The sequence below is a fragment of the Tinamus guttatus genome, unplaced genomic scaffold (assembly GCF_059628265.1).
Source record: "Tinamus guttatus ecotype Peru unplaced genomic scaffold, ASM5962826v1 Tinamus_guttatus_pri_ptg000180l, whole genome shotgun sequence".
NCBI classification, from domain to species: domain Eukaryota; kingdom Metazoa; phylum Chordata; class Aves; order Tinamiformes; family Tinamidae; genus Tinamus; species Tinamus guttatus.
This window is the reverse complement of record NW_028288714.1, coordinates 178,191-195,989: the sequence shown is the minus strand read 5'-3', so window position 1 is coordinate 195,989 and position 17,799 is coordinate 178,191. Positions and strand designations below refer to the sequence as shown.

Below are 17,799 nucleotides of genomic sequence, written 5' to 3'. Positions count from 1 at the left end.
GAAAATCCCACCAATATTTCTGCCAAGAGTCAGATCTTCAGCAGATGCAACGTGACAATACGACGGGATGTAGATGCTTGTAAACGCGGCTGTGCCGAACATCTGTGCAATTAGCAGCACGCGGAAGTTTCCTGTCGGTACTGATAAGCTTGTAGCGCTTACAGAGGCCTGCTGTGCACACTGCAGAGAAAGAGGACTCCTGAGGAGAACTTTTACAGCCCCAAATATTGTTTAAATCATCCATTGAGAGCCTGTGTATTAAATTTCAGTGGTTAGGGGTGATAAATATTTTTCTTTTGGAAATGTGACATGTTTTAGAACATCACTGTGTGCGGAGTTGCACTGTAAGATATTACAAAACATAGTATCTGACAGGTATCCTGTACCTCAAAGTTGAATCCAATTAGGTTGTATATTTTTTATAAGAATTTCAGTGAGGCACAAATACACAAATCTTTTGTCTAGTATAATCTGCTATGATTCATAGTTATTTATTTTATGTTACACTATTTAAAAGGCAGATCACAGATTTTCTCGCCTCCACTGTTTCATGTTGTAAACTACAGCAAAACAGACCTGAATTCCTTTGGAAAACCTTAAAGAGTCATCAGATTATTAGTACTAAATTCTGATCAAAATTATTTTTCTATGGTTGTGTAAAATGGTAGAATAAACATTACAAAAAGGACAAACATTACAGAAAATTATACATATGCTCGAGCAACCAAAAGGATAAACAGAGCATTTATTTTTAGGGAATCAAATGTAAAACGAAAACTGCTTCCAAAACAGTAGGAAATAGATCAATATCTCTTTTTTTTTTTGAGTGTATTATGATGACAGAAGTAAAAATGCTGTTTGTTTTATACATTAACACAGAAAAAAAATGTCATAAGCCCATCTCCTTTCTCTCACAGAGGGGGATTAATACCTTTTTTTTTTTTCTCTAAGAACAAAACTAATGGTGGTGCCAAGTGGACACTGAATGCAGTCTGACATTAGCATTTTTTCTAAATGAAAGTGTATAAATTTTATTGAAAAAAACTCCCCCATTCCAGAAGGGAATGTTCCTGTAGTGCAGGTGCCCTGAGTCTTCATTAAGCTGCAGGTCTGATATGCAGGTGATCTCTCTTCTAAGTACAGCAGTCCAAAACAGAAGCATTTCAGATTTCATGCACTTGATTTTTGTTGTAATGGAAGATCAAAACAAACTCTGGAAAGTGGATTGTTACATTTTATCCCAAAAAGACAAAAAAAAAAAAAAAAAAAAGGAAATCTAGAAAAGTAACTTGATCTATATGTAGAAACTTTTTAGAAATTTAAATTTGATTTTATTAGCAAAAACGCAAATCTGCAAATATCTTTGTCTAACATTTAAAGCTTCTTGTTAGCTCGCTGCAGGATGTTATGGGTACTAAAATTTTATGCATTTAAGGGAAGTCTGAGCATTCAGGGCAGATAAATCCTTTGAGGACTACAGACTTTAAAGATTGCTGTTGGGGCTCAGGAATTTCCTAATTTGCGAATTACCGGACACAGATTATTGTGAGGAAATGTGTTTATGGTTGTTCCTCTTAAAGCATCTGCTGCTGGTCTTTGCTGGCAACAGCATCTGGGGCAAAGCACTAACAGCCAGAAAGGGCTTTTCTTTCTAAACTGCTCAAGCAAAGCTGTTGCAAAGGTGGAAAGTAGTGCCTTTGATGAGAGCTTAAACTCTGCTTCGTTATAAAGTCAGGATTAGCTCAAATCAGAAAATGGACAGGAATTCATTATATCTCCTTATATTACCATTTCTCTCTCTTTGTTGTTGTTGTTGTTGTTGTTGTTGGCAGGGAAGTGATTCAAGATTGTACTCTTGGTCCAAAATATTAAAGAATCAAAACATAAACATTCCTTTCCTAGCCTAAGAGCTGTACTAAAGCTAAGCATTTATTTGATGATAGATGCTTATTATAATCACTTTCTAACAGCCTGCTCAGCAATTAAAATCAATCAGGCTGTTTAACTTCTCTTAATTTGGATACTTTTGGTATGTTTCATAAGAAACCCTTCCTTCCAAACTTAGCTGTCTTTAATAATACCCATTACTTTTGAATCATTCAACATACAATTTTACTATTTCCTTCTCTCACATCTATTTTTATTTCAGTGAAATCACTGGTCTCAAGATGCGGAGTACGTAGCCTGCTCTTCTCTGTGGATTTTTAATCCATATCTGTTCACATTCTAGTCATGTGCTTTGGACTACCGACTCTGTATAAATGTCAGTTAAAGCACATTATGTCCATGCACAAGAACGTTTCATTCTATTTGCACAGTTCTTATAATCTTAGCTTTAAAGATAAGACACCATTGAAATTCTGAACTGCTGCATGCGATTCTTTTCCTAATTCTCTGATTTTGCATAGCCAAATTCTTCTTTTTCCTTGGAGTCTAATAAATCCTATAATACTAAAGTCTGGGTCATTCATTGAGGCATTCAGTTATGCCTTTAAAACTAATTTGTTAATTTAATGCTCAGCCACTGTAGTCTGACATTATTGGGCATAATAGCTGGAAGGAATGAAAGCAGAAGACATCTTTTCACTCATTCTGCAGTGAGGTGGACCTTGGGAGAATGATCTGCTCCTGCAAGTCCTTCCTCAAACAAATCTTATCTATCTCACCTGAATACAATAATTTGGAAATTTGTATCTTAATATTGATAAAACAAAATGTGAACCTATACCTTGTAACAGGCTACATTCAAAACAAATCTAGTCTGAGAAGCTATGTCAGTACGTAAAAAAAAAAAAAAAAAAAAAAAAAAGGCAAAATGAATTATTTTTCCACGGGAACAGCTGAAGATGAAGCATATGAAATATAAACTATTACGTAATATTTCATTTCAAAAATAACAGCTTTTCTCTTTTTCTGACCTTTTCCCATGCAGGTTTTATAACCTTTCAGCTGATATTAAAGATGGTAAAGTCTATAAAATATATACGATATATGATATTATTGTTGTTAAATACTTCTTTCAAGAAAAATCCCCAGACAAGTAGAAAGAAGATCAGAAAAGATTATTTTTAATGTATCTATCTTCTGTCTCCAGGGCCTATTGCTGCTTGCAGCTGAAACAAAGACACAGCAAACAGCAGTCTCCTCAGGTCCTGGCTCACCTGCACCAGCATTATGTAGCTCAAGGAATTTCTCTCAGCAGTCTCTTGCATGTCAGACCTGAAATTACAGTCGCACCCGCTTTATGTAGCTTATGATATTGCTTTCAGCAGTTCCCCATATCAGACCCAAAATTACAGCCATAGCCAGCTAGGGCATACTATTTTACAGAAAGCAAAAAAGGTGGTGAAGAATCTCAAACTCCATAAAATCCATTTATCTTCAATAGATTTGAAACATAAAGATTTCCCTGGAATTCCAGTGGCCTCGAGTAATGCACAGATGAATTAACCAGCATTTTTATTTATTACTATACCACTATATACATGGGAAAAAAGTGAAAAAGAGAAGTACGCAGGTTCAGTTGTGCAGGATGTACATAGAAACTTGCTGATGTCTGCTCAGGTCATTATTTGTTTCTAAGATACTACAGTATCTTGGAATCATGGCAATACAGGCTGAGCAACATAGGCTTTAGAAAATCCTAGATTTGGAACCAGAGGGCTAGAGAAGATCTTAAGATATCACTCAGTTCATCTCTGTGATCTTTCTCAGAGTGAGTGATTTACCTTGACTGCCCTTAAACATCTTCCAGCTCCAAATATATCAGGCCCCAAAACTTTCCATTGCTGCACTTACTTAACTGTCTTAACCACTAGGAAGCTCTCCCTAATCAGTCTTGAATATTTACTATATATTTTAGCCATTAAGGGCACGGATTGGTGATGCTTCCTCATAGCAACAATCTGTTGCACTTTGGAAGACTACTACCCCTTTTCTTCCATCAGTCGTTCTTCTTACGTTATGCAATTCCAGGCCCTTCAGCCCTTGGTTTTTATTTATTTATTTATTTTGTAAATGGAGTTTCCTAGATTCTAGTTTGATCTCATTATTCTTCTAGGAATACTCTTCAGATTTGCCACATTTTACTACAAAATGATCAAAAGTGGTTCAATCTGAGTTCTGATGAGACAATTTTGAACTGTTTATCATGGTTTTTGTAAAATGCTAGTTGCTTTCCATTTGTTTACTCTGCAGAGGAGTTAGGCTTGTTATCTTGATTGTCCTTTCAAGGACACAGACACAATCAACTCTGAGGCTACTCATCTCCTGTTTACATCTCTTTTCCATTTGGAAAAATTAGATCTGTCTAAACTTAGATAAAATCTCAACTAGATCTAATCCATTTTTTTAACTAAAAAGATACCTTGATCAGTTGACTGATCCTTTGACCCATTTCCCATGTGATTTTCCAACACAATCAACAGGGCAGATCAGTAGCTTTTATTGCTCAAACATAGTAATCTTGATTTTAAATCTGCAGAATTTGTATATGTGTTTCTGTGATTGATTATGACTTCTCATAACCTGAGAAAAACCTCCAAGCACCACACAACTAACATATGCCTTCCTGTCCCACAAGCTTGTGTTACCCACGCCTCACTTTCAGAACAGGCACACAGAGGTTCCTAGGCACAAAAGAGAAATGTGCCCATTTTTCCTTAGGTTAGCAATTCTTAAAGAGTAAAATAGTAACTGATGTTAGTCCATGTGCAGGAAGGAAGTTTTCCGCAATTAAAAGTTGAAAAGAACAAATGTAAAAGAATAAAATTGAGCAAAGGATATTTGGACTGAGTGAATAAGCAAAATGAAGAGAAGGAGGGAAGAGACGTGAGCATATGCACCTAGGTACTAGAGATTATGAACCAAGACTTATTTTGTGTGCAAAAAGAGGTACTAGGATGTAGGAAATAACCACAGGACTCAGCCACAGTTGCTAAATTAGAGTGACTCAAAGTATGCTGCTCCTCGGTTTTGAATGAACGCTCTTTATACTCTAGATACTATACTATCTACATCATATCATTTATCTTTATTTTCTTTTTTCCCCAGGAAAATTAAAATAAACAGTTTTCCATTTTCTCTATTAAGTGAGTCAACCACTTGTTGGGCCTCAGTGCTGCCAGAGCATTGGCAGCTCTGGCAGACAGAGAAAAGCAGGCTTAAAAGTGTTTACTGAATGGTATTTTTAAAATTTCCTTATATATCATTAACCAATAAATTAACTCCTATATAGTATATGTAGGGACACCTGAGGACGTATGTTGTCACCTCACCTTCTATCACTTATCTCCTGCTCACCTTACAGTTTTTAGCCACTTTCTTCAATACTACTTAAGTTTGGTATTAACAGCATTATCTTCTTAAAAAAAAGAAATAATTAAAATGATCCTCAATATTTCAGTCTCTCTCATCAAAAGGCCTTCCTGTTCAAATACTTGCTTTGATGATAAGAACAATAAAGCAGAAAATACAGATATCTGAAAATCTCTCTAAAAGTCTTTCTGACATCAAGAAATGCTGGTGTCTTGTAAACCATGAAGTATATTGATTCCAGAGATACACATCCAGGAGCATGGCAGTTTATAATCACATCTCTGCCACTGCTACTGAATGATGGTTCCCAAGCCACTGCATACATAAAACACATTTGTTTCACCTTTGAAGCAGTTTATCTTCATGTTTTAACTTTTAGCCATCCCCTGAGAAACCATATATTTTAAGAGATTAGTTCACTCTTCAAAGCTAGAGAAAGTTTCAAGCAACAAGCTGAAGTTTGTTATCACACAAAGCTGTATTGAAAGGAGCATTTTATGAATACCAAATTCAAACAACAACAACAAAAACATATCCTCTTTTCCCATCTCTATTTTGTAAATGTCAAAACTGCTTTTTTTCCTTAACTAATGCATGATTAAACTTCATAAATTTAGAGAAGGAATATATCTCTCAGAAGGGAGATATATAAAGATTTATTTTTGTACTGCTTATAGGTAAAGTCATTTTTAAAGAAACAACACAAGAAAGAAAAATAAACAGGACTGAAAAAGGTACCTTCTTACAACATCTTCTCCATTCCAGCACGGTAGTCCATCGGAGGCCGCTAACTCATTAGCACACAGCTGATCAGCCAGGCCACCATAGAAAGCTCTGTAGAGACGGAGGTGGCCAATAAATGCTCTGCACAGAGGAACATGGAAAATAATTGACAGTGTCAATCAATAACAGTAAGCAGTACAGCTGCCATGCATTGCTACAAGAAGGTAAAGAATGTGCTGATTTTAATATTTGCTATCGATTCCAATGATTTTAGTCATCGATTTGTGAATTTTCCTTTTAGATAAGTTTGGTTCTCTTACATATATTTCAGGAGTTTAAAAATCTGACACTGTCCCCGGTCGAGCTCGGAAAAAAAAAAAAAAACTCATATTATTTTCTCCACCCTAAAGTTTTCTTGCTTAGTTTTGATAGTTTGCAATGCTACTTTTGTACAAATATGCCAGTATTTCAAATCACACAGAATCACAGAATGGTTGAGGTTGGAAGGGATCTCTAGAGGTCACCTAGTTCAATCCCCCTGCTCGAACAGGGACACCTAGAGCACGTGGCACTGCATGGCATCCAGGCGAGTTTGGAAGATCTCCAGAGAAGGAGACTCCACAACCTGTAAAGCATGGCAATTAATAGGCTTCACATACCAGTAATTAGGTATAAGAATAAGAAGTTGTCTGTTTTACAAATGGACTATTAACTACATTCCTACAAAGTGTTACAAATGCTAAAAAGAATATTTTTTTAAGCTCCGGAATAATTCAAGATTTAGGTAGGATGTTTGAAGGTGTAGATATCAAATACTTAATGGACATGTAAATTATCATCTGAAAAAATGACATCAATTTTATCATGTGCTGCTGGTATGCTTTTATTTATATGTTGCTTTCTTGAAGAATTCTCAAGGTGCCCAAAGGTAATGATAAGCTTTTATATTTATATAAATCAAAAGAAATGACTGCCTTTTCAGTTAGTATGTTTGTAACTGGACTGTGATATTTATGTTTTATAAACTGTTCGCTAATGTATTGAAAATCCTGAGAGACCCATTCCTGCTGTGAAAAATATAAATATTTATTTATTTTAGTCTAAAACATCACATTATACTAAGTTATCTATTACCCACAGGCACAAAGAAGAAAGACATAATCAAATGGTGTACTCATTGCTTTGTAAGTCAGAAAGCTTCACATTATCTTAAATTCTTGTCTAATGTCTGGAACTGGAAAAAATATGCTACAAATGTTCTATCCGTTTCCCGGTATTTAGATAACATTTGTCAGGCGTGGCATAAGAAATTAAATTAAGTATTGTTGACTTGAAATAAGAATAGAAAAATTTGAGTAACTATATACAGTCTGTTATTTAAAATACACACATGCTTTCTTGCTGTTCTAGAGCAAATATTTTTACACAAAGCCCAGTGATTGAGATTAAATGCTATTAAATGTGATATGGATGCTCTACTAGTTCTAAAAGTATCGTTCTGAAAATCTCAAGTATGATCATATATTGAGTATGTACAATATATTTTAAATATGTGACTATGATACATCTGCATCTTCCAGCCATGAGTACTGTATTTTTCCATTGCAAATTGCATCCAGTGTGAAGAGTATATTTACAATTTTCCTCCATTTCCCATCAAGTGGGACTGATTTTATTTTGACTGTGCCTGGTATCCTTTAGGTTCACATAGTGAATGAAAACTGGTGATTAGAGGCTCTTCTCATAGCAAATAGTAGGAAATTCTTCTTTTGTGCAGTCAATCTGCGTATAATATAGAAATGGAAACAAATACTGATCCTGTAATATCTTGTGACAAACTACATTATAACAGAAAGGTCAGACATTCAGTTTATTAGCAAATATATCCTGAGGCAAAGCAGAAGTTAATATAGAAGTAATAACTGATTTCAACCCCTGTAGATATCCGACCAAAGTAGTTAGAAGGGCAGATGGTTTGAATGTCAATTTTCACATCATCATCTTCTAGACCAGACAGCATATAATTATATGCAGCTGAACACAAACGTGCAATTATAGTCAGCAAAACCTACAGATATTTCTTATCTATGTTTTTAGCAATGTTCACTTTTTACAATTTTATTCTACTTGCTAAAATCTTTCTACAATGTTCAGTTCTGGAGGAAATACACACAGTTTTTTTTTAAGATTGTATACTATTATATCAGTTCTAGCCAGCACTTCCTAAAATTCATCTCACAAATTTTAGCTTCAAAAGCACTGCGACCTTTCCTTTTCTTCTTTTGCCATGTGGCACTAGAAAGCACCAGCCTAGGGTGGTGTTATTTAAACCATTTAGGCAGAGGTATTCCAACATGTACTTTAAACTGTAAGATTTCAACTAGAGATACATCTGAAAAAAATCAGGAAATTATGGAACTCTTAGAGTCAGATATGTAATGCCTTTTGAGGATAACTGCCATTGATCAAGTCCTACACAATTTGGGAGAAGCCTCCTCTCTCTTGCTTTAGCTCATGATAGTTTGCCAAGAACCAGCTGCTGCCAAAAGTCCACAGGCGGTAAATAAAGTGGAGTTTCATTCTAAGATTAGCACTTCCTTAAAAGTGGCCTATAACCATTTCTTGAAGTTACTCTTCCATCTGAGGAACTGTTACGGTTGCCATGGGAATGGCAAGGGGAGTAGAAAGCGATTGTGGCTAAAAGGAAAAGGGGTGATCCAGGGGGTAATGAACACGAAGATGGTGTGAACAATGAAGCTGTGAAAGTGAAATCTGTGACAGGGGATCTCAAAGTCTTCTTCTCCTCATCCCTTCGGTGTAGGGCTTGCCACACGCCATAAGGTGGTCCCAGCTCTGCAGGCCAAGGGACAATAGCTGCTTTGTGCTGTCACCAGCTGCCAGGTTTCCTGAGGTTTCTGAGCACTGATGAGGTCAATCTGTGCACCACTCACTTGGAATCATGATTAAGTGAGGTTTTAGAATACAGTTCTGTATTTGCAAAGTCTTAGCAAGAGGAGGACATCAAGACATTACTTACACAAAATGTATAGAGGAAAATATGTCTGTTTAATGGCTATTACCTGATGAGCTTCTGTGCTGGCTAAAACAGACTCTTGCTTTGCATCTGTTTCCATCCTGTGCTCCTCTAAACCCTGCTTTATTTTTCTTTTTTTTCTGAAGGACCTTGCACTAGCTAGATTTGCCTGGCACTCTTTATTTCTCCTCAAAGCAGTGCTGAGCAATTATTCCCTGCAATTGTCTCATTTCTGTTTTCTTCTGTGTTACAAACTGAATTGAAAGGAAAAAGAGGATAGAGAGATCCTCTTTGCATTTTAGCAAATAATAATAAGAGCCTTTAGTTTCAACTGTAATACCATCCTTACTTCTATAGACATTAAAAATGTGATTCACCTGCCTAAACCTAGATATCTGGTGCTCTTTGAGATGCTCTCAGGTACCCAGGAGCACAGTGCTGAAGCACACATCACACAACTCACAGGGCATATGGATCCTTCCTGGCAGCAGCGGATCAGCTGAGGTCACTAGGCCATCTCCCCAAGGCCCTAAATGCTTGTTTCTAAGTGGGCATCTGGACCGAGTCCTCCTCTCCATTGACTACGAGACAGCTTAAACACACAGATCATATGCAGACATCTACAGCTTTAGGCAAATGTTACCTTGTGATACCAGGTTTAAATCAAATCCCCAAATCTTTGCTGCCACATGAATTAAACATATACTGGCAGGAGAAACAGTGAAAAAAAAACAAAATGACTTGCTTGAAGAAGGATTTCAAGATTTAGCCCTAAAATTATTTTATTTTTCACAACAAAAAAAGGTGAGTAGATAAGAAAAAAAAATTCACTCTTTTATATCTGATCAATTTGTACAAATAGTTTTCTTGTAACAGTGGCAATCAAATCCTGATAGATTTAATAACGCCCAGTGATGTGCTGATTAAGTATAATCCAAAGACTAACATACAAAGATACAGCTAACTTTCATATTTTAGCAACATTATTCACTCTTTTAAGCCACACTAAATGACCTTGCCTGTGTGTCCATTATTTCAGAAAATTTAATCTGGTCATAAAACAAGTCTTTCATAAATGTAATAGAACAGAATTTGTTGTTGAAATGCTTTATTCCTTTCAGTCTCTATTTATTCTCCACTAATGCATGCCATTGCATTGAATATAATCTATTCTGTTGTAAAATTAATGGCTTACTTTATTCTTTCTTTCTGGCTGTAAAACTAATGTCTTACTTTCTTCTGTTGGCAAGGGTTTCTTCACTGTCTCTTGAGAACATCTTCAACCCTTGATTATCTTTGTTCTGATCAAAGGAGCAACCTAGTGACTGCATGGGCTTTCTTACAGGAGGACCACATATCTTGTTCACCTAAAAGAAAAACAAGACATAAGAGGGAAGGAACATACTCAAATAAAAATCATTCTCAATTCAGTTTAAGTGCTCTTTAGTAGGAAAGGAAGGCTGTGGACATACCTTGAAGATAAGCTAAAAGAAGGTTCATTAAGTATGATGCTTGTCAACACTGATGTCCACAATGAATGCATTAAACACATAATTAGTCTTTATATAGAAGAAACAAACAAAAACACCTCCTGCTTTTAAAGGAAAGCAGAGTGTGGAAGTTACCACATGTATTTTATTGATGATTCATTGATTATTATTTATTGATTTAATTATGATTTCTTCCTATCAGGAAATTGTATTATTATGCAGATAATAACAGCAACCTCAGAGATCATGAACTGTTATGAACAACATCTTATTTCCATTTTTCTGTAATGTACCTCAAACACATTTTTAATATGCATCAAACTTTGTGATTTCTTTCAGAGTTGATGAATTATTATGGCATATTCAGCATAGTTGCCCAGAGCACAGAGTGAACACCTAGCATGGTAGAAACTTGCATTGCAACTTTGCAAGACGTAAATGTAATGATCCACGCTATAAGTTTAATGATTCAGACCACAGATGTTGAAAATACAAATGGATTTTACATGTCTGGCTTTCTAATCTCAGTATCAATAGAGCTCCCATCCACATGAGCTCCCACTTCCTTCTTCACAAAATGCTCGTTATCACATTTTGTACTATAGACAATATCAATTCATGATCATAGCTCATTATTCTTCCTCGTCATTGAAAAAAATTAATTAAAGCGAGAGAGTATCTTCAGGCTAAGTATCATGTCTAACCAAATATTAAGCGGGATGAATGGCATATATCTTCTATTAGCTAGTACACGTGCACTATTGAAAAACTAATATGTATGTGAATTATTAAAACTTGGTTGCAACATGCAGTCAACCTTCTTAAAGGGAAAGGGAAGAGAAGAGCACTTTTGGCTCCAAGGCTTATTTTTGAAGCAGAAGCATATTCAAAATGTTCCCACAAAGAAGAGGAAAGGGTGTGTATTATGCAACAAGGATTATTGTTTCCTGTCGCTTTTTATGTCCTCACATGCAAGAACAGAGAAAGCTGGTTTCAGCTTATCATCACTCACAGTAAAGTCTTAAGAGAGTATACCTAAAAATCTATTTGTCAGCTCAGAAACACATTTCAAACTTAAGATAAAATAATATATACAATTTTGATGCTTTTGGTGATGGTGGTATGCATGACAGTGGTGATAACCAAAGACTTGTTGAGTATACTCACTTAGGCCACAGGATCAGCAGTTTTAGTTTATACAGAACAAATTGCATGAACTGAAGAGTCACATGAATTTGTGATTCACAAGTCTAAATATACTCACAGGTGTCTAAATCATACTTAGAATCTCCTTAAAAATAAGGTGTATAAACTTCCATGAAAGGTAATTGCTAATGACCCTTAAAAGGCTAATGACCTTTAAGGACTTCCACTGCTAGATCTCCTTCAGAACACATTAGTCCACATTCTTCATTAACTTAACTGGACTCCCATTCTTCCCCTAAAACTCTCCACACTCTTTCTAGGTTTCACCTGTTCTTGTGCAAACTTGTTAATTAAGTGCTATATTTCATCATTTCATCTCTTAAATAATCCATCCTTTTAGCCATTCTTTACCCATATGATCCTAATTTTCCACAGGGAAAAAAGAAAAGGTTTTTCTTTCTTTTACTTTTACTTGTCTCACTATGCTCATATTGTTCCCTGAGGTGGCACTGAGGGTATTACACATATAATCAGCTTTAATGACCAGGAAGCAGCAACTGACGGCTGCCTCTATTCAGACTTGCTAGAGGAAGTTTAGTTTTTGCCTCGTCAGGATTAAATATAAGGGTTTGACAGACAGTGACTGTCAGATCCAGATGTTTGAGAAGGAGGATTTTTGTCCCATGGCAGACACGGGGGAGTTGTGTAGATTGTAAAGGCTTATGTGCCTTGTCCAAGCACTCTCAGAGACTGACTGAAGGATCAGAGACTGAAAGATGGAGTAAAATAATATAAATACTTCACTAGCTAATACTCTGACTCTACCCTAAGCAGATGAGTAGCAGTCCTTTGGGTCAGGAGAAGAAATAAGAAGAAAAAAAAAAAAGAAAAGAGAGAGAGAGAGCAAAGAGAAGACAGAGATTTGGTTCCAGTTAAGAAAAATTGAAAAAAAAAATGAGACCTAATACGAAGGCAACAGTACCGGCAATAGTATTGACAGTTACCTATACTTCTTGAATTTATGAAAAAATCTCAGTATATTCCACTATAGTAGAAGGAGAAAATAATTAAAGAAAATCCATAAATTTTATAGACACAGTGGTTTGGACTTTCAGAATCACTGTGTAATGCATTTTTTCTCTGTTCATTTTCTTTCAGTGAAGTTCTCAGGAAACGCACTATGTAATTTTTGGAATTTTGCATTCACTGACATTTTTTGAAGAAAAGTTTTGTTTCAATTTTTTTTTCTTTAAGCATAATACTAGATATTTTTTATGTGCATAAGTACCACAGGAATCTGGTCATTATTGTTTTATGATTTTTTTAAATTAATTTCAAAAGTTATCTATAGAAAAATTTTAAAGCAGAGCTATTGAAAAAATGTTTGTAGAGCACCATTCTGCATGGTACATTTCTGCATTCCCATAACGAAGTACCTGATAGCAGTCATATGGCCGAGGACCAAGTTGTATTCAAGATACATGTGAGATGATACATGCGGGATGTGATATGTTAATAATAGGTGAGAACTTTAAGCTCTCACAGCTGAAAGTAAGCTCACTAGCCTTGAGCACAGTCACTTTCCTCTTCAGAAGCTTTCTGCAGGGTGAGCTACTCCAGCACACACCAGCAAGCATTCTGACAATGTCTCCATCTCTGTGCTTTCTCTACTGTCTTATCCTGAGAAAAGAGATGGGACACTTAAGCCCTGGGACACTGTCTGCTGGACTGGCGTTACTTCTTATTATTATGTTTTGATACATCATCTTTTGTTCCATCTTTCAACTACTCACTGTTGACTGTCACATTTATGTCATGTTTAAATCATTAAGCACATATGCATGTTAAAGACCTTCCTGACCGGCTCAGTCTTCACTGTCACCCAGTTTTGCCATTAAACTGTTGGACATATAAAAAATTTGTACACTCTTCGCTTCAGGTGCCTGCTCTGCCTGAGAGCAAAATAGTATTAAGGCAAAATGTCTTATTTTCCAATACACAGCTCATTGTATTCAAAAAAAAAAAAAAAAGAGACAAATACACTTTTCCCTAAAAGCTTCTGCTCTTCTGGTGCACGATGTTGGTCTCTGGGAATGAGCAATGTAAATTTAATGCTGCTTAGCTGAACCTCCAATGTTTTCATAAGGACTATAACATTCATTAGGCACATTGTTTCTTTATTTTTAGCCTTTGGGCTGCAAATCTCTGGTAAAAATTCAGTCTGTGCTATCAGAGTCAGTCTTCAGAGACACAGACTTTGAGAGAAGGAGAGTGCTCTCACTAGGGCCATGAGCTGACAAATGATCATTTTGCTGTAAGAGCTGATCATAATGTATTCTTGCTCTTCTCCAATTACCCTGAAAGGGTATTCCCACTGAACGTTTTCACAAACAGAGTGGTTTTATTGGCCTCACATAAAAAACCCTAAAAGAGAGTGTAAAATAATTTATTTAGGGGAATGAAAATTCCCTGAAAAAAAGAGACTGAAAAATCATCCCCCAAAAATGTATAGGAGCGAGTTAGATTTCAGAAAGACTTAGGGACGACTGTAAAATTTTAAAACAGATGAGCCTAAGAAACATACTATTTTTTGAAAAATATGTATTTTCCTGGCTGTTCTTAAAAAAATGCTACTCAATGTTTAGGGGCATAAAGGGAATCTTCAGAAAATGACAAAACTCCTAATTTCCACAATTCAGACAAACCTATTGTCATTATACTCAGCATGCCGTTATTATGCACAATTTGTATGCCACAGTATGATGACTGGGTTAATTAAAATCTCTTGTAATAACCATGCACTTAAATTGCAATTAGTGCCACACATGAACTTTATGGTAGTTTGATTTTGCTTGGTTCACTTCTGTAAAACATCTATGGTTACTTACACTTTAAAAAACTGGAGCATCAGGAATCTTTATATTTACTGAATTTACATTTACATTTACTGGGCTGGATAATGATGTGAGTATCACACCAATAATGGTAGGATCCTACCGTACAAGCTTAGATATTCAATAGGAAAAAAAAAGTTGTTACATTTTATGATATATTTTTTTCCTGTTATAACCTCAGTGATAGCACTGAGGTAATTTCTATTCTGATTTTTTTTCCATTCTGAACTATGATGTTGGCCTACAATTACTTTAAAGAATGAAAATAAAAGTGGCATTTCTTCTTTAAGAAGACAAGAAAAAAGGAAAAAGATATATACGCAAGCACGCACACACATTGTTATATATGTGTATGTATGTATGAACAGAAATATATGCACAGAAATAGATCTCTTCCACTGCTTAGGTTTGTATCTACAGCATAGAGACAGAAAAAGGAGCTACAAAGAGGCTAGGTCACATACCAGAAGTGGTCTTGCTCCAAAACCGTGCAAGTTTAGACTAAATTTAGTGAAGCTGAAAAGTCCAGCTGGAAAACGACTGAAGCAACCTGTCTGCATTGTGCTATGGCACACTTCGAACCAAATACACCAAGTCTCTGCGATTAACTATGCCATAATCTTTAAATTCCACCGCTGTGCTAAAAACAACTCTTGGGAATCCTCGGAAGACTCACAGCTCCAGTGTGGGCTGCAAGCTGTTGTGAGCTGTTCTTCTAGTCTTGCAGTGTTTGTAGTCACCTTTCAGTAGTTCTTCTTTCCATGGAAAGTAACACTGGCCTGAAAACAAAAGCTCTTAGACCTAGACTTGGACTCAGCTTAGGCTTAGGCTCAGCTCAAGCAGGGAACCAGAGCCAGGATTACAAAAAATGCGATTTCTTAATTAACTATTTAACTGTTTAACAGTTCACACATTTTTTTTTCATTAGCTTTGTAACTTTTGACACACATCTTTCAGCTCTCCCATAAATAGGATACATGCCAAACATTCACTAGATTAGGACACTAGCTTTCAAACCTGCAAGACATCAGTGTGACAGACATCAGTCTATACAAGCACTTAAAAATGCTTGTATTTAATGCATGCTTTCATTCAGGGTTTAGGTTGGTGCCTCTCAGTTCTAGCAATCACATTGCAAATTTTCCAACGTCTTTTAAAGTTAATGAGACCAAACTCTTTGATTATTCGAATACTCATGAACTACTGGACAGCAGAAGTCCAGGGGTTCTGGGCTTCTGGAGAGAAGTCTAGAGATAGCAGGGATGAAATATATATATTATTTTGTGATATGTTATTATGAATAAGTGAATTTTATTTGGCTTTCTAGGAATACAAAAAATGAGTGTTTTCTTCAAAAGATGCATTCATCATTAGCCATAAGTATCCCCACTAACGAATTATTCACCAAACAACACAAAATATTTACCCAGAAGAACATATAATACATATAAGTTTATTATATGCTTATGAATGTTTCTTTGATGCATACCTAATCCTTTTGAAAGTGGTGATAGTATTTTCAGGTGGATAGGAGACGGAAGAGAAAGAAGAGAAATACACCACACTTTTCAGCACTTTATTCTAGCAGGCTGTCTTTGAGAGTAGCACAAGGAAGGGATCGTTTCTCCATTACTGGGCACCATAAGGTCTTTTGATTGTCTAAGCAGGTGAAATTAAGATTTCTCAAAGTAAGGTTTGCTTCACTTTTTGACTTCCAATAAACTCAACCTGCTCTACAGAAGGCAATAGATCCCCACACTTAGCTCACACTTAGCTGATTTTTTCTCTTCTAGTCGAACCACAAGAGGGAGCACCAACATTTCACTATTATTTCCAAGGACTTGAACGCATTTCTTCTATAGTTTGCTGCTTAAAACAGAATATTTAACATGAAACTTTTGTTGGAAAGCAAAATGTATTCTGATACATTTGAAAGACAGAATGACCTAGAATGGGACAAAATTCAAGTTTCTGATTACAGGGACAACAAGAATTTGTTACAATGTGCTGTTTCTTCTTCAGGAAGGGAAAGAAGATAGAGGAACGGGATTATCAAATGAAAGAGCAAAGGCCTATCACCAGTGCTGATAACACAGGGGTCATGCAAAAATCGTGTACTGTCTCTGTTTCCTCTGTAAACATTACATTTTTTGGTGTTGCTAAACTTTTTTTTTTTTTTCTCCACTCTCTCATAATTCCTGGCAATAGGTTTTAGATTTTCAGAAATCAAAGGTTCTATATCAATGGCAATAGGTTTTAGATTATCGGAACTCAAAGGTTCATACACAAGTTTCATCATTTTACACACAATTTATGAGAGAAGTCCAAGTCAAGTTAAAAAGAGAAGAGCACCGTGAAACAGCAGACTAGAGATTTACAGACTGATGTTGATACTTATGAAGATATTTACATATATTATGTAACACTCAGTTTATAGCCACCTGCAAAAGAAATCTTAACTGGACTTGCCAAATAATGATCATTCCACTCCAACTTTTTTGAAAATTATAATTGGAAAGTACATTTATAATTTTTCATGTGGGAAGTAGTTTCAAGCACGTGGGAAAACTGATCAAATTCAAAAGAATCTTGTTACATTTATAAATTTTCCCACATCCAATCAGATGATATTCAACTGAGATAAATGCACAGTGCAAATCTACAAAAGGAAGACCTGACAGCAAGGCAGCAGTAGCCTAATCAGAGAGAGGGGGGAAAAAAGTTGCAAAGAAAAACAAATATTTTTCTGTGACGTACAAAGAAAAGCACTACACTGGAGATGATACTTGAATTATTTATTTCACTTTGCTTGGCACTAGTGAGGGAGGCATCAGACTAACAGGTACCTTTTTGGGGACCAATCTACAAGCAGGACTTGGGATCCAAGAAGAAATGTACCAAGAGACTGTAAAACAAAGTTTTCTTTTAACTAAGGACTTTTTTTGAAGAGGTTTTACAAAACACAGCATCCAAGCTCTTGTATTCTGGGAGATACAATCCACAACTTGGATGCCACTGACTCTTTCCTTTTTATCTACCCAAGCCAGGGTTCCTGCCTGAGTTTTGAGACTGATCTCGTATCTTGTCAGTCTTTAATTATCTCTGATTTCCTTCATCGTTCTGCACATTTTGCTTGTAAAATAAAATCTAATAGCCCCTTAAATATGTTATTTAATATAATTTTTATTTGTGTCTT

The 17,799-nt window shown here is 35.8% G+C and overlaps 1 protein-coding gene across 1 annotated transcript in view; it reads right to left on the bottom strand.

Moving 5' to 3' along the window:
- Nucleotides 1–17,799, bottom strand: part of GPC5 (glypican 5) — a 632,403-nt gene that overhangs the window by 496,250 nt on the left and 118,354 nt on the right. Inside the window, exons 4-5 of the mRNA XM_088523345.1 lie at nucleotides 10,307–10,440; nucleotides 6,055–6,180 (exon numbers count right to left, since the gene is read on the bottom strand). Coding sequence (XP_088379471.1) covers nucleotides 6,055–6,180; nucleotides 10,307–10,440 — 260 coding nt within the window. The remainder of the gene's footprint in view (nucleotides 1–6,054; nucleotides 6,181–10,306; nucleotides 10,441–17,799) is intronic.